The sequence below is a fragment of the Anomaloglossus baeobatrachus genome, chromosome 1, assembly GCF_048569485.1.
Source record: "Anomaloglossus baeobatrachus isolate aAnoBae1 chromosome 1, aAnoBae1.hap1, whole genome shotgun sequence".
Classification (NCBI taxonomy): domain Eukaryota; kingdom Metazoa; phylum Chordata; class Amphibia; order Anura; family Aromobatidae; genus Anomaloglossus; species Anomaloglossus baeobatrachus.
Genome location: NC_134353.1, coordinates 320,943,158 through 320,968,828, shown reverse-complemented (window position 1 = coordinate 320,968,828; position 25,671 = coordinate 320,943,158). Strand labels below are relative to the sequence as shown.

At 48.8% G+C, this 25,671-nt stretch overlaps 1 protein-coding gene across 1 annotated transcript in view; it reads left to right on the top strand.

Moving 5' to 3' along the window:
* DCK (deoxycytidine kinase) overlaps positions 1-24,933 on the top strand; it is a 58,459-nt gene extending 33,526 nt beyond the window's left edge. The window contains exons 5-7 of the mRNA XM_075337356.1: positions 140-255; positions 1,610-1,709; positions 23,278-24,933. Of these exons, the coding sequence (XP_075193471.1) occupies positions 140-255; positions 1,610-1,709; positions 23,278-23,304 (243 nt within the window). The 3' untranslated portion in view covers positions 23,305-24,933. The remainder of the gene's footprint in view (positions 1-139; positions 256-1,609; positions 1,710-23,277) is intronic.
* Positions 24,934-25,671: the final 738 nt, after the last annotated feature.

The window sequence follows — 25,671 nt, the reverse complement described above, 5'->3', positions numbered from 1 at the left end:
CTGGCAACCGTTTTCTCTTGATCTGTAAAATACAATTTTATATGTATCTTGTAATCCCTGATAAGATTTTATTGTTTATTTGATGTTCTCTCGCAGCTTGACTTTCAGTTTCATTAAAAAGTGTTCCTTTATTATCCAGAAATGCCTGAACCGAATTTACACTCGTGGGAGAGAGGAAGAGCAAGGAATTCCTATGGAGTATCTAGAGAAGCTTCATTATAAGCATGAGAGCTGGCTCCATCACAGGAACATGAGGTTAGCTGCCTACGTACTCTTCTAGTAATTAGTATTTCAATAAGAACTCGCACCTCTTGACTCTTTAGTTTTAGTACTCTGTTCAGCAGGTTTGCACCATTTTTCTATATTGACAAAATCTTCTTTACCAAATTCAGTGAAATATTCAACATTCTGTGAATAATTTTCAGATTTTTTGTGGTAAGATCATATCCAAAAGGAAGATTTTCTGCCCCTATATAAATGACAGCCCACATTTCGACAGTTGCTATAAATAATTTTGGGGCGGTTGTTTGGGCAAAATAAGTTTCCCGAGGAGAGGCAGTGTGTAACCCCAGACATGCCGCCAGCCATCTGGAGCCAACATAGGTTGTTTTGTGCAGAGACTGTAAGCGGGTGGGTTCAAAATGCTCACTATACCCCATGAATAAAATCCTTGTGGGGTCTAGTTTCTAATATAGGGTCACTTGGGGAGGTTTCTGCTGTTTAGTTATCTTAGGGGCCCGGCAAATGGTCCTGGCAATTTTTTTTTAGCCAAATGTGCTTTCTAAAATTCAAATATTGCTCCTTCTGTTCCCGACCCTCCCATTTGTCCAAACAGATGTTTCTGACCACATGTGGGTATCGGCGCGCTCAGAAGAAACTGGGTAATACATTTTGGGGTCCTTTTTGTTCATTATTCTAAAAGTGAATAAATTTGGTCTAAAGCAACATTTTCAGGTAAAATTGTTGTTTTTTTTTCTTCTTTTTTTATTATCCCACATCGCTTTAGTTCCTGTGAAGCACCTAAAAGAGGAACCTTCTTTTTTTTTTTTTTTTTTTTTGAGTAATGAGGAGTGCAGTTTTTAGGATGGTGTCACTTTGGGGTATTTTCTGTTACCTAGGCCTCAGTCACAACTTCTAATGTGATGTGGTCTCTTTTAAATAAATTAAATAAAAAAAAAAATGCCTAATATACATAATGGGTGCAGAAGTTCTGCAAAAATCAAAAGCTCCTTGTGGCAATGTAGTTTTTTGGGTAACAGCCAGATAGCAAGTTTTTCCAATCCTAGCCATTCAAGGTGGTGTCAGCTGTAATAAAACGCCCAGCACCTGTTGTGTATGGAGCATGCCCAGCTCCTGAGGCCGCTCCATAAAGCGTTCACCATACTTGTATGGTAGGTGTTTAAAAGAAGAATGTGTGCAAATAACCGAACTATGAAACATTTCTTGAATGGTATCAAGCCTGGTGTGTGCAAATGTGTTGCCATCAAGTGGGAAGAATCTTCTGCTGAGACGCTTAGCTTCACCATTGATGCTTCTACTTTACAGGAGGCTTGTTCATATAAAAAATTAACTAGATAAGATAAACGCCAACATTTTCTTTATTTTTCAGGATGGATTTTGCATATTTGCAAGATATTCCCATTTTGACTCTTGATGTGAATGAAGATTTTAAAGATGATAAACAGAAGCAAGAGTGTCTTATAGAAAAGGTAGAGTGGAACCCCATTCATTATTATAGAGAGGGGAAAAAATAAAACTATACTTCCACAAACCCACCCCCCTCCCCTTACCCCCACCCCCCACCTCCTCATTCGTTTTTTTATTATTGAATGCTGGTAATGTGCATTATTAGGCAACGTTGCTTTTCTTTGTCGCTCCATTGGGAGACCCAGACAATTGGGTGTATAGCTTCTGCCTCCGGAGGCCACACAAAGTATTACACTTAAAAGTGTAAACCCCTCCCCTCTGCCTATACACCCTCCCGTGCATCACGGGCTCCTCAGTTTTTATGCTTTGTGTTGAAGGAGGCACACATGCACGCAAGCTCCACATTTTAGTCAGCAGCAGCTGCTGACTTTATCGGATGGAAGAAAAGAGAGCCCCAGGGCCCCCGGCATGCTCCCTTCTCACCCCGCTCTGGTCGGCGGTGCTGTTAAGGTTGAGGTACCCATTGCGGGTACAAAGGCTGGAGCCACATGCTGTTATCCTTCCCCATCCTTTTGGGGCTCTGGGTGAAGTGGGATCCTAACCGGTCACCATGCACTGGGACCGTGCTCCCTCCGCAGCCCCTGGGGGAATCTGCTGGACAGGAGACCGGGTATCGTCAGGGACAGGCCCTGCTCCTCTGAGGTACTCTGTGTCCCCTTGGGGACGGCTCATAGAGCGCCTGTGTAACGGACACTGCAGCAGCTGCTGGGTGTTTTGTGTCGCCGGGACTACCGCACCGACCGCGCTTGTTTGCCGGCCGCGCTAATAAATTTAGTCCCCGGCTTTTGCGGCCTAGTACCGCAAACTCCCGCCCCCCGGGCCTGCCAGTCAGGGGTAAGGGCGGGACGCTAGACTGGACGTCAGCGGTGAGGGCTGGAGCATACTGAGGTATCCTCCTCCCCCCTCACTAAGCACTGCGGGGCACCAGATTCCTGCACTTTCTGAGGCACGCCCACGGCTCCCTCCTCCTCTCAGAACGCTGGCAGCCATTCCTATCAGCACTTCTGACGCTGGAGAACTTCAGAGGGGAGACAACAGCCGAGCTCCATAGCTCTGGGAGGCCCAGGCAGGGAATCTGGTGGTCACACAACCGCTGAGGGCGGTCGGTAAGCAGCACCTGTTACTAGGTGCTGGCCCCCCTGGGTGCCGAAGTGTATATTTATATGCTTATATTGTATACATTTACTTTGTTCGGCCGCACTATTTGCTTTTGGCTATATACCCTCACTGATTGCTCTAAGAGGAGACAACAGCATGTTGTCCGCAAAAAGCAAGGGTGCCAAGGCACAGGCTTATTTTGCAACCTGTACCTCTTGTGCGGCTATGCTACCTGCAGGTTCCACCTACCCTCATTGTGTGCAATGCTCGGCCCCTGTGACACTCACTCAGCCGGAGCCTCAGCCACTAGTGGGACCCTCGGCCCAGGTAGAACCACCGGCTGCCACTGTCCAGGTGGCAGGGACAGAGTTTGCAGTGTTGGCTGACAAACTTTGAGTCACTTTCTCAATCCATGGCTCAGTCTATGGATAGATGGTCTGCTAAGATACTAGAAGCTTTGCAGTCCAGACCGGTAACACAGGCCCCGGGCACTGTTGAATCATTGCCTTCAGACCCCCCTCAGTCGGCGCAGCAAAGTGCTCCTGGGGAGACTCATAGGTCCCACGGTGAGGACTCCGACACGGACCGCAGTCCCAGACCGGCTAAGCGGGCTCGCTGGGAGCTTCCCTCGACTTCATCACACTGCTCAGGGTCTCAGCATGAGGCTCTCTAGAGGATGAAGCGGAGGTGGCAGATCAGGGCTCTGATCCTGACGCCGCTCTCAATCTTGATACACCTGAAGGGGACGCCATAGTAAACGACCTTATAGCGTCCATCAATCAGGTGCTAGAACTTTCTCCTCCAACTCCTCCGATTGAGGAGTCCGCTTCTCAGCAGGAGAAATTCCAATTTAGGTTTCCCAAACGTACACGGAGTGCGTTTCTTGATCACTCCAACTTCAGAGATACAGTCCAGAAACACCGAGCTTTTCCGGACAAGCGCTTTACCAAGCGCCTTAATGACACACGTTACCCCTTCCCCCCTGATGTAGTTAAGGGTTGGGCTCAGTGTCCCAAGGTGGATCCTCCAGTCTCTAGACTGGCGGCTAGATCCATAGTTGCAGTGGCAGATGGTTCATCGCTCAAGGATGCCACTGACAGGCAGATAGAGCTCCTGATGAAATCCATCTATGAGGCTATAGGCGCGTCTTTTGCTCCGGCATTCGCAGCCGTATGGGCACTCCAAGCTATAACAGCTTGTCAGGCTGAGATTAATAGTCACACGTGCCTCTACTCCGCAGGTTGTGTCTTTAACCTCTCAGGCGTCGGCTTTTGCGTCCTACGCCATGAATGCTGTCCTGGACTCTGCGAGCCGTACGGCGGTAGCATCCGCCAATTCAGTGGCAGTCCGCAGGGCCATGTGGCTACGCGAATGGAAGGCAGACTCTGCTTCCAAGAAGTTCTTAACCGGTTTGCCATTTTCTGGCGACAATCTGTTTGGCGAGCAATTGGATGAAATCATTAAACAATCCAAGGGAAAGGACTCGTCCTTACCCCAGTCCAAACCAAACAGACCTCAACAACGGAAGATACAATCGAGGTTTCGGTCCTTTCGGCCCTCAGCCAGGTCTCAATTCTCCTCGTCCAACAGGCCACAGAAGGACCAGAGGAGCTCTGATTCATGGCGGTCTAAGTCACGTCCTAAAAAGACCGCCGGAGGAACCGTTCCCAAAGCGGCCTCCTCATGACTTTCAGCCTCCCCAAACCGCATCCTCGGTCGGTGGCAGGCTCTCCCGCTTTTGCGACGCCTGGTTGCCACATGTCCAAGACCGATGGGTGAGAGACATTCTGTCTCACGGTTACAGGATAGAGCTCAGCTCTCGTCCTCCGACTCGTTTCTTCAGAACATCTCCGCCCCCCGAGCGAGCCGATGCTCTTCTTCAGGCGGTGAACGCTCTGAAGGCAGAAGGAGTGGTGATCCCTGTTCCCCTTCAGGAATGGGGTCACGGTTTTTACTCCAACTTGTTTGTGGTGCCAAAAAAGGACGGATCTTTCAGTATCGTTCTGGACCTCAAACTGCTCAACAGACATGTGAAAACCAGGCGGTTCCGGATGGAATCTCTCCGCTCCGTCATCGCCTCGATGTCCCAAGGAGACTTCCTAGCATCAATCGACATCAAGGATGCTTATCTCCACGTGCCGATTGCACCAGAGCATCAGCGCTTCCTGCGTTTCGCCATCGGGGACGAACACCTTCAGTTCGTGGCACTGCCTTTCGGCCTGGCGACAGCCCCACGGGTCTTCACCAAGGTCATGGCAACAGTGGTAGCAGTCCTACACTCTCAGGGACACTCGGTGATCCCTTACTTAGACGATCTTCTAGTCAAGGCCCCCTCCCGGGTGGCATGCCAACACAGCCTGAACATTGCTCTGGAGACTCTCCAGAGATTCGGGTGGATCATCAACTTCCCAAAGTCAAAATTGACACCGACCCAATCGCTGACTTACCTCGGGATGGAGTTTCATACTCTCTCAGCGATAGTGAAACTTCCGCTGGACAAACAGCGTTCACTACAGACAGGGGTGCAATCTCTCCTTCGAGCCCAGTCACACCCCTTGAGGCGCCTCATGCACTTCCTAGGGAAGATGGTGGCAGCAATGGAGGCAGTTCCCTTTGCGCAGTTTCATCTGCGTCCACTCCAATGGGACATTCTCCGCAAATGGGACAGGAGGTCGACGTCCCTCGACAGGAACGTCTCCCTTTCTCGGGCAGCCAAGGCCTCTCTTCAGTGGTGGCTTCTTCCCACTTCTTTGTCGAAGGGGAAATCCTTCCTGCCCCCATCCTGGGCTGTGGTCACGACGGACGCGAGTCTGTCAGGGTGGGGAGCGGTCTTCCTCCACCACAGGGCTCAGGGTACCTGGACTCAGCCAGAGTCCTCCCTTCAGATCAATGTTCTGGAGATAAGGGCAGTGTATCTAGCCCTAAAGGCGTTCCAGCCGTGGCTGGAAGGCAGACAGATCCGAATTCAGTCGGACAACGCCACGGCGGTGGCGTACATCAACCACCAAGGCGGCACACGCAGTCGTCAAGCCTTCCAAGAAGTTTGGCGGATTCTGCTGTGGGTGGAAGCCACAGCCTCCACCATCTCCGCAGTTCACATCCCGGGCGTAGAAAACTGGGAAGCAGATTTTCTCAGTCGCCAGGGCATGGACGCAGGGGAATGGTCTCTTCACCCGGACGTGTTTCAAGAGATCTGTTGCCGCTGGGGAATGCCAGACGTCGACCTAATGGCATCCCGGCACAACAACAAGGTCCCGGCATTCATGGCACGGTCTCAAGATCACAGAGCTCTGGCGGCAGACGCATTAGTTCAGGATTGGTCGCAGTTTCGACTGCCTTATGTATTTCCTCCTCTGGCACTACTGCCCAGAGTGTTACGCAAGATCAGGTCCGACTGCCGCCGCGCCATCCTCATCGCCCCAGACTGGCCGAGGAGGTCGTGGTACCCGGATCTGTGGCATCTCACGGTGGGTCAACCGTGGGCACTACCAGACTGACCAGACTTGCTGTCTCAAGGGCCATTTTTCCATCTGAATTCTGCGGCCCTCAACCTGACTGTGTGGCCATTGAGTCCTGGATCCTAGCGTCTTCAGGGTTATCTCAAGAGGTCATTGCCACTATGAGACAGGCCAGGAAACCAACGTCCGCCAAGATCTACCACAGGACGTGGAGGATCTTCTTATCCTGGTGCTCTGATCAGGGTTTTACTCCCTGGCCATTTGCCTTGCCCACTTTTCTGTCCTTCCTTCAATCTGGAATGGAAAAGGGTTTGTCTCTTGGCTCTCTCAAGGGACAAGTCTCGGCGCTCTCCGTGTTTTTTCAAAAGCGTCTAGCCAGGCTTCCGCAGGTACGCACGTTCCTGCAGGGGGTTTGCCACATTGTCCCTCCTTACAAGTGTCCGCTAGAACCCTGGGATCTGAACAGGGTGCTAACGGCTCTTCAGAAACCACCTTTCGAGCCAATGAGGGATGTTTCTCTTTCACGCCTTTCGCAGAAGGTGGTCTTCCTAGTGGCAGTCACATCACTTCGGAGAGTGTCTGAGCTAGCTGCACTGTCATGCAAAGCCCCCTTCCTGGTGTTTCACCAGGATAAGGTGGTCCTGCGGTTACGGAATTTCTTCCTAAGGTGGTATCCCCTTTTCATCTCAATCAGGATATCTCCTTACCTTCTTTTTGCCCTCATCCAGTTCACCAATGTGAAAAGGATTTGCACTTGTTAGATCTTGTGAGAGCACTCAGACTCTACATTTCTCGTACGGCGCCCCTGCGCCGTTCGGATGCGCTCTTTGTCCTTGTCGCTGGCCAGCGTAAGGGGTCGCAGGCTTCCAAGTCAACCTTGGCTCGGTGGATCAAGGAACCGATTCTTGAAGCCTGCCGTTCTTCTGGGCTTCCGGTTCCTTCAGGGCTGAAAGCCCATTCTACCAGAGCCGTGGGTGCGTCCTGGGCATTGCGGCACCAGGCTACGGCTCAGCTGGTGTGTCAGGCGGCTACCTGGTCGAGTCTGCACACTTTCACGAAACACTATCAGGTGCATGCCTATGCTTCGGCAGATGCCAGCCTAGGTAGGCGAGTCCTTCAGGCGGCGGTTGCCCACCTGTAGGAAGGGGCCGTTTTACGGCTCTTTTATCGAGGTATTCTTTTACCCACCCAGGGACTGCTTTTGGACGTCCCAATTGTCTGGGTCTCCCAATGGAGCGACAAAGAAGAAGGGAATTTTGTTTACTTACCGTAAATTCCTTTTCTTCTAGCTCCTATTGGGAGACCCAGCACCCGCCCCTGTTCCCTTCGGGCTGTTGTTCTTTTGTGTACACATGTTGTTCATGTTGAATTGTTCTTTGGTTCATGGTTTTCAGTTCTCCGAACATCCTTCGGATTGAATTTACCTTAGACCAATTTATAAGTTTCCTCCTTCCTGCTTTTGCACCAAAACTGAGGAGCCCGTGATGCACGGGAGGGTGTATAGGCAGAGGGGAGGGGTTACACTTTTTAAAGTGTAATACTTTGTGTGGCCTCCGGAGGCAGAAGCTATACACCCAATTGTCTGGGTCTCCCAATAGGAGCTAGAAGAAAAGGAATTTACGGTAAGTAAACAAAATTCCCTTCTTCCTGTTCATAAATATGATTTGCCTCCAAACTCCCAAGTTTTACCAGATGTTTCTAGTTTTGTTACACCTGTGCTATGTTTATTAGGCTAGTTTCACACTTGCGTTCAGCGCATTCCGTCACTATGGAGAATAGCGCAGTCTGTTAACGCACTGCGCTATTCTCCATAGACTTGTATGGACGACGCACTGTAACGCAAGTGTCTGGGTTGCATCCACTGGACGATGCGGGCGTCGCTATTTTGACGCTGCGTCGGGCGGATGGAACGCAGCATGTAACGGTTTTTCTGCGCTTGGCGGAGTGTCAAAACGCAACCTGCAGGAATCCGTTTGGTGTCCGTTGTTTTTATAATGGACGCCTATGGTTGCGGATTCCGTTAGAATGCGTCATTTGACGGATTCCGTTAACGCATCCGTCTTTACACCACTGCGCATGTTCAGATGTGTAAAGTCAAGGAAAAAAACCTATAACGGATTGCGTTATTTCTTCATCGTTCCTTATGGGAGACCCAGACCATGGGTGTATAGCTTCTGCCACCGGAGGACACACAAAGTACTACACTAAAAAGTGTAGCTCCTCCCTCCGAGCATATACACCCCCTGGATGACCAAATCTAGCCAGTTCAATGCTTTGTGTTCAGGAGGCACACATCCACACATGCATTCTCATCTGATTTTGATTTTTGGAAAAGAGTTTGAAGAAAAGCGGGTCCAACCCTGGACTCCCGGCATGTCCCTTCTCACCCCACTGTGTCGGCGGTGTTGTTTAAGGTTGATTTCAGGGCTGGAGCCTTACATGCCGCGCTCCTTCACCATCCCTCGGGCTCTGGCTTGAAGTGGGAGCCAGCACGGTTCTCCCTGCCTGGCAGGAGACCGGTCTCCATCCGCAGCCCTTTCAGGATCCTGCTGGACGGAGCACTTTTTCCTCAGGGACCTGGCCCTGCGTCTCACAAGCTAAGTATCTGAGACGTTATTTTCAGGGGGTCCCTTGTACTTTAATGTGGGGGAGAGTGTGCTGTGTATGTATTCTGACATTCCCGGCCGGTTCTCTGGTTTTCACCCGAGAACCGCGCCGATGGTGCCTGTTTGCTGGCCGCATTGTTAAATCTAGGCCCCGGCTTCGCCTGAGGCCTAGTTTCGATTTCACTGCCCCTGCATGTCAGTCATGCAGAGGGACAGTGCGGCTCCGCCCAGCGGCTGTTCGGCACAGGGGAGAGACACTCCTCTCTGAGGAAAGATTCCCTCCCCTGTATATCTCCTTGGCCCTCCGGATCCCCCTCTTAGAGTAGGCCCCGCCCCCTCTCCTCACTCCGGCGCCATTTTTTCAGCGTTCTTATGCCATGTCTGCACAGCGATCGGCGCTGACTGCAGCATCTCTCTGGGGGTCCGGGCTCTGGGATCTGGAGGGCACAGAGACAATGTCAAACGGTCTGGCAAGCCACAACCTCCGGTTGTGGACCTGCTTATATACTGCTTATATACTCTGCTGGGGGTCATTCTGGCTCAGAGCCCCCACTTCAGCAGCATGTCTCACACGAGAAGTAAGGCTGCAAGGCTGCACTCAATATGCACTGCATGTAGGCTCGTACTGCCTGTACCGAGCACATATCCACATTGTGATGCCTGCTCTAACATGGTGGTGCCTCAGCCTGGAGTCTCATCCCCAGTGGTCCCTCCGGCTGCTCTGGCTCCGGTGGCTGAACCCCCGGCTTGGGTAGAATCCTTCTCTCCATGGGACAGCTGTCCCGGACTCTGCTGAGCATGCATTAGCCCCCTTCTCAGGGCGCCTCTGCTGCTACGGCTCGCTCAGCAAGGCCCACAGAGGATTCTTCTTCTGGTCTCAGACCCCGTCCTCCTCAAAGGAGACGCAGGGTCCTCTCTCCTTCCTCGTCCCGCGGCTCTGATTCACGAGCTGACTCGCAGGACGGGGAGGATCCCTTTACTGGGGGCTCGGACGCTACCTCCATGTCCCCCATTGATCTGTCCGAGGGTGACGCAGATATTAGTGTTTCGATTGCATCCATTAATTCTGTACTGGACCTCAATCCGCCAGTATCAGAGGAGCCACCCTCTCTGGCAAAAAAGCACCAGTTTACCTTGCTTACGAGAACAAGGAGTGTGTTCCTTAACCACTCCAGTTTTCAGGCCACTGTGACCAAGCCCAGGGCCTGCCCTGACAAACGCTTCCCAAAGCGTGGTTCTGATGACCGTTTTCCCTTTCCACCAGAAGTGGTCAAGGACTGGGCTCATTCACCAAAGGTGGACCCTCTGGTGTCTAGACTCTCAGCCCGGACAGTTGTATCAGTGGCTGATGGCACCTCTCAAGGATTCCACTGACCGCCAGGTTGACCTTCTGGCCAAATCTGTATATGAGGCGGCAGGGGCCTCGTTCTCCCCATCTTTTGCAGCAGTGTGGGCTCTCAAAGCCATCTCTGCTTCCTTGGAGGAGATGCATTCCCTCACCAGGGACTCTATGCCCGAAATGGTTGCCTTAACTTCCAGGCTTCAGTCTTTTTATCCTATGCCATGTCTGCCATGCTGGAGACTCACCGCACTGCGGTGGCCTCCGCTAATTCCCTCGCTGTCCGCAGGCTCCTGTGGCTTCGAGAGTGGAAGGCAGATGCTTCTAAAGAAGTTCCTTGCTGGGCTCCCTTTTGCTGGGACCAGACTATTCGGTGAACTGGATGAAATTATTAAGGAAGCTTTTGGCAGGAAGAGTACTTCCATGCCACAAACCAAAACCAGGAAACCTGTCCAGGGCAGGAACCAGTCGAGGTTTCGTTCCTTTCGTTCCTCCAACTGGTCGTCCTTTAAGCCCTCGGCCTCGTCCACTAACTCAGCCAAGGACCGTAAACCCAACTGGCGCACGAAGCCGCGTCCTCAGAAGGCCGCAGGAGCTGCTGCCACTAAGGCAGCCTCCTCCTGACTATCTGGCCGCGCCAGCAACGTCCTTGGTCGGTGGCAGGCTCTCCCACTTTGGCGACGTCTCCGATCAGTGGGTGCGGGATACCATCTCCCACGGCTACAGGATAGAATTCTATCCAGCCCGCCAAACAGATTTTTTCTGTCAACTCCCCCCTGCTCCAAGGCCGCCGCCTTCTCACAGGCCGTGGCATTCTTGCAGGCCAATGGAGTAATTGTACTGTTTCCCGACTGGGAACGGTTCTGAGATTTCTACTCAAATCTCTTCCTAGTCCCCGAAAAGGACGGTGCCTTCCGACCTGGTTCTCAAGCTTTTCAACAAGCATGTTCAGGTGCGGCATTTTCGCATGGAGTCTCTGCGGTCAGTCAATGACCCAAGGAGATTTCCTAGCATCCATCGACATCAGAGATGCCCATCTGCATGTGCCAATCGCAGTTTCACACCAGCGTTGGCTACGTTTTGCAATCGGAGTGGAACATTTCCAATTCGTGGCTCTTCCCTTGGGGTTAGCCACGGCCCCTCGAGTATTCTCAAGGTCATGGCAGCAGTGATTGCGGTCCTGCACCTCCAGGGGTTGGCAGTGATCCTTTTGTCCTGGACGACCTTCTAGTCAGGGCTTCATCCAGTGCAGACTGTTAGCGGAGTGCCTCGCTCACTCTCGCCACTCTAGCCAATTCGGGTGGCTTGTCATTCTGTCCAAGTCCACTCTGACTCCGACCCAGAAGCTCACGTACCCAGGGACGCAATTCGAGACTGCCGGCACTTGTGAAGCTGCCCTTAGTCAAACAGCAGTCCCTCCTCTGGCGGTGCGCTCTTTGCTGAGGCCCCGACGTCGTTCCATCAGGCACCTAATGCAGGTGCTGGGTCAGATGGTGGCGTCAATGGAAGCGGTTCCCTTGCCCAGTTCCATCTGCGTCCTCTGCAGCTGGACATTTTCTGCTGTTGGAACAAGCGGACTTCCTCCTTCCACGGGTTGGTGGCTTCGCCACAGACCAGGGGCTCCTTTCAGTGGTGTCTTCGGCCCCTCTCTCTTCAGGGACGCTCCTTCCTGGCCCCGTCCCGGGTGATCCTCACCACGGATGCCAGTCTATCCGGCTGGGGAGCAGTATATCTCCACCATGGAGCGCAGGGCACTTGGACTCCGTCCGAATCAGCCCTCTCGATCAATGTGCTGGAAATCAGAGCTGTGCTTCTAGCTCTCTTAGCCTTTCACCATCCGTTGGCGGCCAGGCACATTCGAGTCCAGTCAGACAACGCGACAGCGTTTGCCTACATCAACCACCAGGGCAGGACACTCAGCCGCCTGGCAATGTTGGAGGTTCAACGCATCCTTCAGTGGACGGAGGACTCCAAGTCCACCATATCCGCAGTCCACATCCCAGACGTGGAAAACTGGGAGGCAGATTTTCTCAGCCGTCAAACCGTGGACAGCGGCGAGTGGGCTCTGCATCCGGCAGTGTTTCGGTCAATCTGCCGCAAGTAGGGCACTCCGGACGTGGATCTTCGCTCCACGATCCTCAGGCTTTTGCAGCAGACGCACTGGTTCAGGATTGGTCCCAGCTTCGTCTGTCTTACGTGTTTCACCCTCTAGCTCTTGCCCAGAGTCCTGCGCAAGATCAGAATGGAGGGCCGTCGGGTTATTCTCATTGCTCCAGACTGACCCAGGCGAGCTTGGTACCCTGACCTGCTCCATCTGTCCGTTGAGGTGCTGTGGCATCTCCCGGACTGTCCAGACCTTCTCTCACAAGGTCCGTCTTTCCGCCAGAATTCTGTGGCTCTTGAGTCCTGGATCTTGACGACTTCTGGTATCCCTCCTGAAGTCATCTCCACTATGACTCGGGCTCGGAAGTATCCCTTGGCCAAAATCTATCACAGGACCTGGAGAATTTTCCTGTCCTGCTGTCATTCTTCCGGCCATGCTTCTTGGCCTTTTTTGCCTTGCCGACCCTCCTGTCCCTTCTACAGTCCGGTCTGCAGCTAGGACTATCCCTCAATTCCCTCAAGGGACAGCTCTCGGCTCTGCCCGTGTTGTTCCAGCGGCGTATCGCCCGGCTGGCTCAGGTGCGCTCCTTCATGCAGGGCGCATCTCACATCATTCCGCCTTACCAGCGGCCCTTGGAGCCCTGGGACCTTAATCCGGTCCTCACGGCTTCCGGAAACCCCCCTTTGAGCCTCTTAGGGAGGTTTCTTTGTCTTGTCTTTCACAGAAAATGGTCTTTCTAGTGGCCATAACTTCCCTCAAGAGAGTCTCTGATTTGGCTGCACTCTCTTCGTAGTCACCTTTTTTGGTTTTTCATCAAGACAAGGTGGTTCTCCGTCCGACTCTGGACTTTCTCCATAAGGTGGTTTCTGTTTCCACCTTAACCGGGACATTTCCCTGCCTTCCTTTTGTCCGGCTCCTGTTCATCGCTTTGAAAAGGCGTTGCATACTCTGGATCTGGTGCGGGCGCTCCGGATCTATGTGTCTCGCACCGCTGTTCTTAGGCGGTGCACCTCTCTTTTTGTGCTAACCACTGGTCAGCATAAGGGCCTCTCGGCATCTAAGCCGACCCTAGCTCGTTGGATTAGGTCGGCCATTTCCGATACCTACCAGTGTACTCAAGTGCCTCTCCCGCCGGGGATCAAGGCACACTTGACCAGAGCTGTCGGTGCCTCTTCGGTTTTCAGGCACCAGGCTACGGCTCAGCAGGTCTGTCAGGCTGCCACTTGGACTAGTCTGCATACCTTTTCGAAGCACTACCAAGTGCATGCTCATGCTTCGGCAGATGCGAGCTTGGGCAGACGCATCCTTCAGGCGGCTGTCGCCCATTTGTGAAGTTAGGTTTCGCCTACTTCTCAGTTTTTCTGTTTATTCCCACCCATGGACTGCTTTGGAACGTCCCATGGTCTGGGTCTCCCATAAGGAACGATGAAGAAAGGGAATTTTGTTTACTTACCGTAAATTCTTTTTCTTATAGTTCCGACATGGGAGACCCAGCACCCTCCCTGTTGCCTGTTGGCAGTTTTCTTGTTCCGTGTGTTTTCACCGGCTGTTGTTGTAGACAGAGGTTCCGGTTGTTCCGGGTTTTGCTCTGTCTCTACTTGTGGGTGGATGTCCTCCTTCAGCTTTTGCACTAAACTGGCTAGATTTGGTCATCCAGGGGGTGTATATGCTCGGAGGGAGGAGCTACACTTTTTAGTGTAGTACTTTGTGTGTCCTCCGGAGGCAGAAGCTATACACCCATGGTCTGGGTCTCCCATGTCGGAACTATAAGAAAAAGAATTTACGGTAAGTAAACAAAATTCTCTTTTTTGTACGATCCGTAGCATCCGTTGTGCCACTATATGCAACGCATCCGTTGCATGCGTCACACAACGCAATGCTACGGATCCCGTCCAACGCAAGTGTGAAACTAGCCTTATAAGAGCACCAATTCTGCCATGAGGGTGTTTGCTCTCAGGTGGGGTGATGCTGTCTTCTGCATTTTGGCATCGCACTATGGGTACTGTTCCACTTGCGCTTTTCATGTGCGAGTGTGATCCATTAAAACATCGGATTGCACTCGCACCAGTGCTAAACTATGGGGCAGAGTCCATATGCGATTGATTTTTCATACCATAGCGGCATGAGTCTCTCCTCACGCACTCCCATGCAAGCCTGTAGGAGCGTGTGAAACATCGCACTACACTCGTATGTAAGATGAGTGCAGGGCGATGCACACAGAGACAGACAGGAGATGTAGAAAGTGCTCGCTCCCGCCCTCCCTCTGTGATCACATCAGTCACATGACCCTCGCAAGTGGAAAAGTACCCTATGAATGAGTGGCCAGCAGAGCAGCTCGAGCCCAATTAAGGTAAGGCTTTGTTCACCTATTCAACTAAAATTGCCCTAAAAAAGTTGCTATTTTGCTGCAGCATAATAAAAATTACAAACAGTAAACGCAGCCTGATAAGATCTCCTGTAATCTGTCGGGCAGAGACAACGGCTCACCTGCTTTAACAACGCTCTTTCTGAATCTCTCCATAGTGCAATACCAGAATGCAGCGCACCTTGCATTAGTCGGAGCGCTAAGTAGATACTACATATCAATACAAGCAATGCCTCCATGGGGAGCAAGCGCATTCCTGCCGTGCCACCCATTTGCAGATGCAACAAATACTTCAATTACATAGACGCATATGGACAATGGACATTGCACATGAAAACCCCCATTATAATCACATTTTTTAATCAGAGAAAAAGGCCAAATAACTTAGTCAATTTCCGGGCTTTCATACCTTTTACCATGCTGACAAAATGTAGAGTAGAGGGCCGCATTTACTGCCAAGAGAGCAGTGTTTAGCTGCTAAAAAAAAAATTTCTGCAAAAGAAAATGAAACGTGTGAAATTCGCATTAGGCTTTATGTAAAGAACAAAGTGTTTAAAGCCAAGAACTAAAAACAATGTCTTCTGGTACTGTCCTTGGAGAATGGGAAAGCCTCTACTGATCAAACTGGACATGATCCAATTGGCAGAACATGTAAAAATTGTGTTCAGCGCCTTTAATGAGGGTATCCACTAATCCCACAGCCCCTTCTTTAAAGGGAATTAAACATTAGGATTTTCATGTATAAGGTGCAGCCAGTGCAGTACTGGCACAATCAGGCACATTGTGTACATGCCATTAGTGGGCAGCTCGGGTGTTTAGTCAGTGAAATCCAACTTTATAAAGTTTGAAAATTCATGCACTTTTTGATTGACGTGTGCACCTCTCTCCTAATGTCTGGGCGTGTTATGCACTTGTATCCCCGCCCCCTGTTCCTCCCTCTCACTGGCCGTATGTAAATTTCTCTCATCAGAAACATGGCGCCGGGGTTGGCGCCTGCCCATAGCGCTTATCTCCGGCGCCATGTTTCTGAAGCCCGCTGTACTTTAGTATTTTGCAGGAGAGGGCGGCGCATGAGCCCTCACTTCTTCAGATCCCGGTGTGACCGCGGGAGCGCGCGTGGTCACAACAGGACTGCAGAACAGCTGATGAGAGGACGCGATTAGCTGCAGGTAATCGCATCCTCTCATCAGCTGTTCTGCAGTCCTGTTGTGACCACGCGCGGTCACAACGGGATCTGAAGAAGCGAGGGCTCATGCGCCGCCCTCTCCTGCAAAATACTAAGTACAGCAGGCTTCAGAAACATGGCGCCGGAGATGAGCGCTATGCGCAGGCTCCAACCCCGGCGCCATGTTTCTGATGAGAGAAATTTCCATACGGCCAGTGAGAGGGAGAAACTGGGCGGGGGGGCGGGGATAAACGTCCATAACACGCCCGGACATTAGGAGAGTGGTGCACACGTCAATCAAAGTGCATGAATTTTCAAAATTTATACAGTTGGATTTCAAAGCCTAAACACCCGAGCTGCCCACTAATGGTATGTACACAATATGCCTGATAGTGCCAGTACTGCACTGGCTGCACCTTATACATGAAAATCCTGATGTTTGGTTCCCTTTTAACCCCTTAACGACCTTTGATGGATCTTTCCGTCATGGAGCATGTGCCGCTAAGCCCAGCCACGGGCAGGATGTGGCAATCGGCGCACATATCGGCTGTTTTCCACAGCTGACGTGTGCCTGCATGTTACGAGTGGAATCGCATTCCACCCCTAACATTAACCCTTTACATCTCGCTGCCAAAGTCTGGCAGCGAGATGTATATACGCGCGGTCACAACTTTCTTACCGCCACCCCCACCGGAAGTCACGTGAGTGATCACGTGACTTTCGGTGGTTGCCATGGTAGCACAGGGTCATGTGATGACGCCTGCAGCTATGACGAGTCACTTTCGTTTTCACTCGGCCCGGAGGCCAGTGAAGCAGGAAGTGACCGTATCTGCTGTTTTACAGCTGTTTAGCTGTCATCAGCAGATGGGGAAGAGCGATCGGATTGCTGATCGCTATAGCCCCCTAGGGGGACTAGTAAATAAAAAAACTGAAAAAAAAAGTTTTAAAACATAAAAAAACCAAAACTAAAAATTCAAATCGCCCCCCCCCTTCACCCCATTGAAAATTAAAGGGTTAAAAAATAAAAATATACACATTTGGTATCGCCGCGTTCAGAAATACCCGATCTATCAAAATATAAAATCAATTAATCTGATTGGAATTTTTTTGCCACTACGCCGTTTACCAAACGCCAAAATTACGTTTTTTGGTCGCCGCAAGCTTTACGCAAAATGCAATAACAAGTGATCAAAACGTAACATCTGCGCAAAAAAATGGTACCATTAGAAATGTCAGCTCGAGATGCAAAAAATAAGCCATCACTGAGCCATAGATCCCGAAAAATGAGAACGCTACGGGTTTCGGAAAATGGCGCAAAACGTACGCCACTTTTATTGGACAAGCTTGTGAATTTTTTTTAACCCCTTAGATAAAAGTAAACCACATGTTTGGTGTCTACAAACTCGCACCGACCTGAGGCATCATACCCACACATCAGTTTTACCATATAGTGAACATCCCAAAAACTATTGTGCCATCACACTTTTTTTTTTTTTTTTTGCAGTTTTTCCACACTTGGAATTTTTTTGCTGTTTTCCAGTACACTATATGGTAAAACTTATGGTTTCATTTAAAAGTACAACTTGTCCTGCAAAAAACAAGCCTTCACATGGCAAGATTGACAGAAAAATAAAGTTACGGCTCTTGGAAGGAGGGGAGCAAAAAAGCAAAAAACGGAAAGTGCCTGGGGGCTGAAGGGGTTAAATACTACTGTATATTTCCAATGTAAAATGGTAATGATATACTAGGCTCCAGTGCCGTTCTAGTAATGTCCATGCCACGTCTAAGGGCTCCTGTGACACTAGCTGCGGTGCTCATGTGGCGGAACAGTCAGTGATGCTAAAGGACTGCGTCACTCACACTACCGTTGGAAGTAGCGAGGATTGCAGATCTTTAGTGGCCAGTGACTGGCTGCAGTGGCATATCAATGACCAGGTGCTTATAGATCACTGTAACAGCAATGGTGAGGGAGAGGAGTATTTTGCGATTGATTTCCTAATGTAAAATATAATAATTTTTTTTTTTTTTTTACAGAAGACCTGTGACTTGCAAAAAAAAAAAAAAAGAAAATTGAGTGCCTGTAAAAAATTATTGAGCTCCCCGATTGTAACTCTTTTTCCATTTTGTACTGCATTGCTCCATTAGGCTGCTTTCACACATCCGGCTTGAGCTCTGCGGCTCAATCCGGCTATGCAACGGATTCGGTGAACACACCGCATCCTTTGCATAAGTTTTTTCCTTTGCGGCCAGTCCGGTTTTTGCCGCCTGCGGCATGCTACTGAGCATGCGCAGTGGCAAAGACCGCATGCGGCGGCCGGATGTGGTTATTGCTGCATCGCGCCGCATCCGGCAGCCATAGGCATGCATTGAAAAATGCGCCGCATCAGGCGAATGCGGCGCGATGCGGGGTTTTTTTGCCGCAAGAAAAAACGTGCCAGGCAACGTTCCATCCGGCCGCCGCATCGGCTAAATCTGCCGCATGCGGCAAAAACCGGATGGAACGCAAGGCCTTGCGGCACAATGCGGCACTAATTAAAGTCTATGCAGAAAAAACGCAACCGGCAGCAAAAAAAAAAAACGGTTGCGATTTTCCTGCAAAGTGCCGGATTGTGCCGCATTGCAGAAACCGGAGGTGTGAAAGCAGCCTTACAGAGACACTTTTTTTTTCTGGTGCTAATCATGTGAAATCTCGTAAACGTGCAGTTGCCCTGCATATCGAAGTCTTCACCTGTGGCGGGTGTTTTCACCATCCGAACCGGAATTTTTAGTGTGCTCCAGAAGAGGCAAATGTGAAGATCTCTGCATTGGAGTGATGCAGCGCAAAAAGGAATAGATGGATAGAGCTATTTTAACATCTTCCCGACAGTTGGCGTACAATTGCATCATGTTATGTCCCTGCTTTTGGTGTGTGAGCCCACATCTTTTCTGGCAGATGATGGCTGAATAATTCGGCCATCATCTGCCTCTAACAGCCATGGGTGGAACGGAGCTCTGCCCACAGCTGTTAATATTAAATGCTGCTGTCAATCTGACAGCCGCATTTTACACACACTGACATGGTGGCGTAACATTCAATGCTCCCATCGGTGAGGTTGTGATTGCGAGGCGCCAATGGATAGCCTAGACAGTCGGGCATCTGCTGTATTTCCCCCTGCTAGTCATGTATTTTCCCCTGCTAGTCATGACAAGTCTCTTCCTAAAGCCAGTGTTTTCATGTATAGTAAAAGTGATCAAGCCCCATAATGGGACTCTCTGTAAAAAGGAGGAAAAAAAAATTAAAATGTCCCCCTTTTTTGCCCCATTGAAAATAAAGCAATTTAAAAAAGAAAAATACACATATTGGTATCTGCACATGATCCATCAAAACATAAAATAAATCCAATTGGTAAATGGTGCAATGAGGGAAAAATAAAAATAGCAGTCACATTAGTAGGCAATCAAAACCTTGTATCTTAAGTATCTACCCCAAAATGGATACAGCCCCATATCCTAAAAATTGAAACTGTTAAAGGTCTCCGAATATGGGGGCAGAAGCAAATATTTTATTTATATTTATTTATTTTTTTTTTTTTTTCCTCCCATATTCCTAGGTCAATTTAAGGTAAAACGTACCCAAAAAACTATTGTGGAATTGCCCCCCCCCCCTCCCTTTTTTTTTTTTTTTTTTTTTTTTTTTTTTTTTTTTTTTTTTTTTTGCAATTTTGATGCACTTGTTTCCCCCGCTCCCCTCCCCTGCTTTCCAGTGCGTCACATTTTAAAATGAATGTGCTCATTCAAAAGTACAACTCCTTCCACAAAAACACAAGCACTCATTTCGCTATGTGGCTGAGGGGGAAATAAATTTTGTGGTTCTTGGAAGAAGGGGGTAGGAAAAAGCAGAAATGGCCCGGTCATGGAAGGGATAAACAATAGTGATGGGCAGACCCGGATTGTAAAAGTCCAGATTTGTGCGGGTTCGAAAGTCCCTGAGCACGGACCCCGGGCCCCAAATTCTCATGGAACTCTGGGTAATGGTTTGAGTCCGGCAACTCTGGTAATTTTAAATAAATAAAAAAAAATCAAAGTGGGTAAAGCATGAGAGTTAGGGTGGAAACACATCTATGCGAGTAAAATCGGTCCGACTGGGCTGAAAAAAACTCGGCTGATTTTAGTTCACGTTAGGTGCGAGTGCAACGCAAGTGCGATGCTATTTCTGAGATTTTACTAGCGTGTGTAATGCGTGTGTAATGCGTATTTTTTACTATGTCATCTGCCATTCAGCGCTGCTACATGGCCGCTGACAGCAGACAGCCATGTAGCAGAGCTGAATGGCAGATGACAGCAGACAGACAGAGCCGCACTGTCAGAATGAACTCGGGTGAACTTCACCCGACTTCATTGTCATGCTGCGGCTCTGTCTGTGCCGCGTCCTGATTAGCGGTCACCAGTGAAGGGCTCACCGGTGACCACTAATCCCCCGAGTGACTGAAGTTAGCAGCCCTCTCTCATACTCACCGATCCCCGGCGCGGCGCTGCACGGCTTTCTCACTGCTCCGGCGGCTTTTACTATTTTGAAAAAGCCGGCCGCTCATTAAAGAATCTCGTATTCCCTGCTTTCCCCGCCCACAGGCGCCTATGATTGGTTGCAGTGAGACACGCCCCCACGCTGAGTGACAGGTGTCTCACTGCACCCAATCACAGCAGCCGGTGGGCGGGTCTATACTGTGCAGTGAAATAAATAAATAATTAAAAAAAATGGCGTGCGGTCCCCCCCAATTTTAATACCAGCCAGATAAAGCCATACGGCTGAAGGCTGGTATTCTCAGGATGGGGAGCTCCACGTTATGGGGAGCCCCCCACCCTAACAATATCAGCCAACAGCCGCCCAGAATTGCCGCATACATTATATGCGACAGTTCTGGGACTGTACCCGGCTCTTCCCGATTTACCCTGGTGCGTTGGCAAATCGGGGTAATAAGGAGTTATTGGCAGCCCATAGCTGCCAATAAGTCCTAGATTAATCATGTCAGGCGTCTATGAGACACCCTCCATGATTAATCTGTAAGTTACAGTAAATAAACACACACACATGAAAAAATCCTTTATTGGAAATAAAAAACACAAACACATTCCCTCATTACCAATTTATTAACCCCGACAAACCCTCCATGTCCGGCGTACTCCACGGACCTCCAGCGTCGCTTCCAGCATGAAGGTGACAGGAGCTGCAGAAGACACCGCCGCTCCGGTCACCTCCAAGCAGCAACTGAGGTGAGTAGCGCGATCAGCTGAGGTGTCACTGAGGTTACCCGCTGTCACCGCTGGATCCAGTGACAGCGGGTAACCTCAGTGACAGCTCAGCAGATCGCGCTACTCACCTCAGTTGCTGCTTGGAGGTGACCGGAGCGGCGGTGTCTTCTGCAGCTCCTGTCATCTTCATGCTGGAAGCGACGCTGGAGTCCGTGGATTACGCCGGACATGGAGGGTTTGTCGGGGTTAATAAATTGGTAATGAGGGAATGTGTTTGTGTTTATTTCCAATAAAGGATTTTTTCATGTGTGTGTTTATTTACTGTAACTTACAGATTAATCATGGAGGGTGTCTCATAGACGCCTGACATGATTAATCTAGGACTTATTGGCAGCTATGGGCTGCCAATAACTCCTTATTACCCCGATTTGCCAACGCACCAGGGTAAATCGGGAAGAGCCGGGTACAGTCCCAGAACTGTCGCATATAATGTATGCGGCAATTCTGGGCGGCTGTTGGCTGATATTGTTAGGGTGGGGGGCTCCCCATAACGTGGAGCTCCCCATCCTGAGAATACCAGCCTTCAGCCGTATGGCTTTATCTGGCTGGTATTAAAATTGGGGGGGACCGCACGCCATTTTTTTTAATTATTTATTTATTTATTTCACTGCACAGTATAGACCCGCCCACCGGCTGCTGTGATTGGGTGCAGTGAGACACCTGTCACTCAGCGTGGGGGCGTGTCTCACTGCAACCAATCATAGGCGCCTGTGGGCGGGGAAAGCAGGGAATACGAGATTCTTTAATGAGCGGCCGGCTTTTTCAAAATAGTAAAAGCCGCCGGAGCAGTGAGAAAGCCGTGCAGCGCCGCACCGGGGGATCGGGGAACGGTGAGTATGAGAGAGGGGTGGAAACTGACCGACAGAGAGAGAATAGAGATCGAGAGGGAGAGACCGACTGACAGGGAATAGTGATTGACAGACATTGGGAGACATCGCTCGTTTCCAGTGTTTTAGGAAACATGCGAGAAATGTATTTAGAAAATCGGATGTCACTAAGATGGTGTGAATGCCGTCCCGTGACATCCGATTTTTTACACGCTCCCATAGACTTGCATTGGAGAAACTCGCAGTAGAAACTCGCAAAAAAGCAGCATGCTGCGATTTTTTTTCTCGGTCCGATTTGGACTGAGAAAAAAATCGCAGATGAGAGCTGAATCATTCACTAACATGTGTCCGATTCCAATGCGAGTTTTTCTCGCATTGCTCTACTGCGAGAAACTCGCAAGTGAGAAGCAGCCCTTATACTTAGTTTCTTGTGCAGCTGGGCCACTCATACTACTTCTGAGGCCGCCCATTAAACTCATGCATATGCACTGCTTCCCCCGCCCATCGGTAGTCAGACGTAACCCCACCCTGTGTCAGTGTCTGACTGCTTTCAATCAGAGAGACTGTGTGTGCCTATATTGCTGTAAAAATTAGAATAAAAAAAAATTGGCGTAAGATTCCCTCCACCCCCCCGCCATATTGTGATACCCAGCACAGATAAAGCACACGGCTACAGGCTCCAGCCCCCAGACGTGTGCTTATCTTGACTGTGTATCAAAATAAAAGGGACCCAAAAAAAGTGCGGTTGTCCTCCCACAAACCCCCCCCCCCCCCCAATTGTAATACATACACATATATATGTGTGTGTGTGTGTGTGTGTGTGTGTGTGTGTGTGTGTGTGTGTGTACGTCACGGAATTGCAGGGACTGCTGGTGGGGAAGTGGTGCATATGCATGAAGTACAAGTGGCCCCAGAAGTAGTATTAGAGCCGCGTAGCAACTGGTACGTATAAAATGCCTACACTAATCCCCCTATCCCTTCTGCCACAAATTAAGCTCCTGACTTGTGTCCCCATTAGACTTACGTGGGGACCATTGTTTGGCCAGACATCCAGGATCCATTCTGGGCCCGAACTGTTTTTATTTTTTGTTTAAATACCCAGTTGGACCCGTTGATCCTGGGTGTCTGTGAGTCTGTCCATCACAAATAAGAGAGTGACTGGTCCTCTTTTTAAGAAGTGGTAGTCCACAACCCTTTTTATTTAATTAAGATTTTTCTTGTGTGTGTCAACTAAGATGGCAGAGGGAAGGGGTTGTGACAGTACCAAGGTATTAGTTCTGTGTTTAGCTATTCACAATCAAATTCCTTTCTTTTTACAGGTTAAAGAATTCCTAAGTACACTATAACATCCAGAAGCCTGTAACAAGCACTTACATTGAAGGATTTCTGTTTTGTTTTTTAATGAAATGACAAATATGCATCATTGTGCAGCTAATGCTTTGTGTGGTTTTGTTTTGTTTTTTTTGAGGGAGTGTATTTATATAAATTTTCTGCATAGAAATTTAAATGGCTTGGGTATTTCAATTGAGCTATGATGATCAGCACTTACTTTTTTAACTTTTTTTTTTTTTTTTATGGATTATGTATATGTACATATATTTAAAAAAAGGTCTGCAATCCTGAATTGTTACTTGGTATATTCTGGAGGGGCTACTGTTGGTGTATATTCTTTAAGCTGCAGATTGATCTCCATGAGTTGTTTTTGTTTTTTTTTGTTTTTTTTTAATTTTGATTTGGGTCATCACAAATTTCTAATTTTGGCTGTATATTAGATGAAAGTCTGATTATTGGATCTTCTGCGTCTTCCACGCGTGATGTATGCATGGCTATGATAGACTGAAGATACTTTTTGGCAAATCTAAGTCATTGTTATCTTAAATTGGACACAGCATTGTAATTTGTCAAGTGCCCCAGTGTGGATCTTTTTCAGGCCATATTGGATCCAACAGCTGGACCACTTGGTTTTTGCTGGCCCTTTTTTTTTTTTAACTCAAACGTCAAATGCACGAGATACTTATAATGGGAATTTACTAAAGTACATGTCGGCATTACTACCCTAATGTTGCTTTAAGTGCACTTTGGTTATGCTTTAATATGATTATAATGACCTTTTTGAATATTTAATGAATAGTACACATGAAAATAAGCAACTTTGTAATATATGTAATCAGAGAAATCTTGTGATGTGAACTCTGTATTCAGTAAAGACTTTCCCATTACTGAAATAGATGGCCGCTGTTACTGATGAGATTCTATGATGGGAGGAGGGGGAGGAGCTCTCTAGCTCCTCCCTCTGGCTCGAACTACTCCAATCATAGAATCTCATCAGTAACAGCTGCCATCTATTTAAGTAATGGGAAAGTCTTCACTGAATACAGATTTTTACCTCTTAATTGAGAATTTTGATGACCAATTTTAGCAGAAAAAGAATCCCATTTTACTGATGAGATGTATTAAGTTGCCTCTCTTCATGTGTATTGTTTTATGAAAACAATGGTTACGCTTTAAATGAAAAGGGTCCTGGCGTTTTATTCTTCATGTAAGTGTAATAAAGCAGCTTTATGATAAAGTAATCAGAGCTCAAACTAATCAGTTGATTGTTTGCAAAGTTGTGTTTGGGGCCACCCGTGCGGTTTACATTAAACCTGGATGTATGAATTCACCGGATCATAAACAGTTGGTGTTTAGTTCACAAACTGGACCTATCCTATACATATGTCTCTGGCCATTCTTGCCCTGGGCCATAAATGAAAATTTGAAAATAACCCAAAGACTGAGCACTTGTTCTCTCTGTGAAAAGGATGGTTATGTAAGTTAAACTCCTACTTGTGAATGGGCCCTGGCAATGTAGAGCAGATAACTGGATTATGTTGCATATGTACGTTCTTGTGTAATACCAGTATTATCCCATAAATTTACAGCAGCCGTTAATTTTATTCACTTTTTTGATACAATGTTTTGAAAAATGTTTTGTAATGTCTTTAATAAAAAAAAAAAAAAAACCTTGTGGAATTTTATACTGATTTATTAATGAAACATTTCTAGTTGAAGTTAAAGGGAATGTCAGTGTAATCAATCCTCCTAAGCAGTCTACATGGGCATGTAGGTCCTAAAAATTGGACTAAAAATGATACCTTGATAGCTGCGATCTGATGTCTTATTCCAGGGAGATCAAGATTGTTCTTACTTGTAAATGAGCTGTTGAGATGAATGGATCTGATGTATGCTCTTGAGCAGTTTCCCAAAGTCCAGTCCTCTTGGCCCCCAACAGATCATTTATTCAGGATTTCCCAAGTATTGCCTATGTGAGGGAATTATCAAGGCATCAGAAATTTCCGCAGGATATCTAATCTGTGCAAAGCTATGGAAATCCTGAACACTTGATCTGTTAGGTGCTATGAGGACTGGAGTTTGTGAAACACTGTTCTGGAGGAAGGTTCTCTGGGAAACCTATTTTAACCTCTTCATGATGAATTACGTACTCACTAGTTGTGTCCCTGTGATCCCTGCACATGTCATCGGATCAGCAGATATGTGCGGCTAACGGGTCATCGATCCACATGCGCCAGGTAACCCCTTTAGATTGCGCTGTCAGACTCTGACAGCACAATTTAAAGTGCTGTGGCGGGAATCGCGCTGTTCTCCCGCCGCCATCGGCGTCCCCTTGACGTGATCACAGTGGGAGGGGTGGGTTACCATTACAGCACATGGGT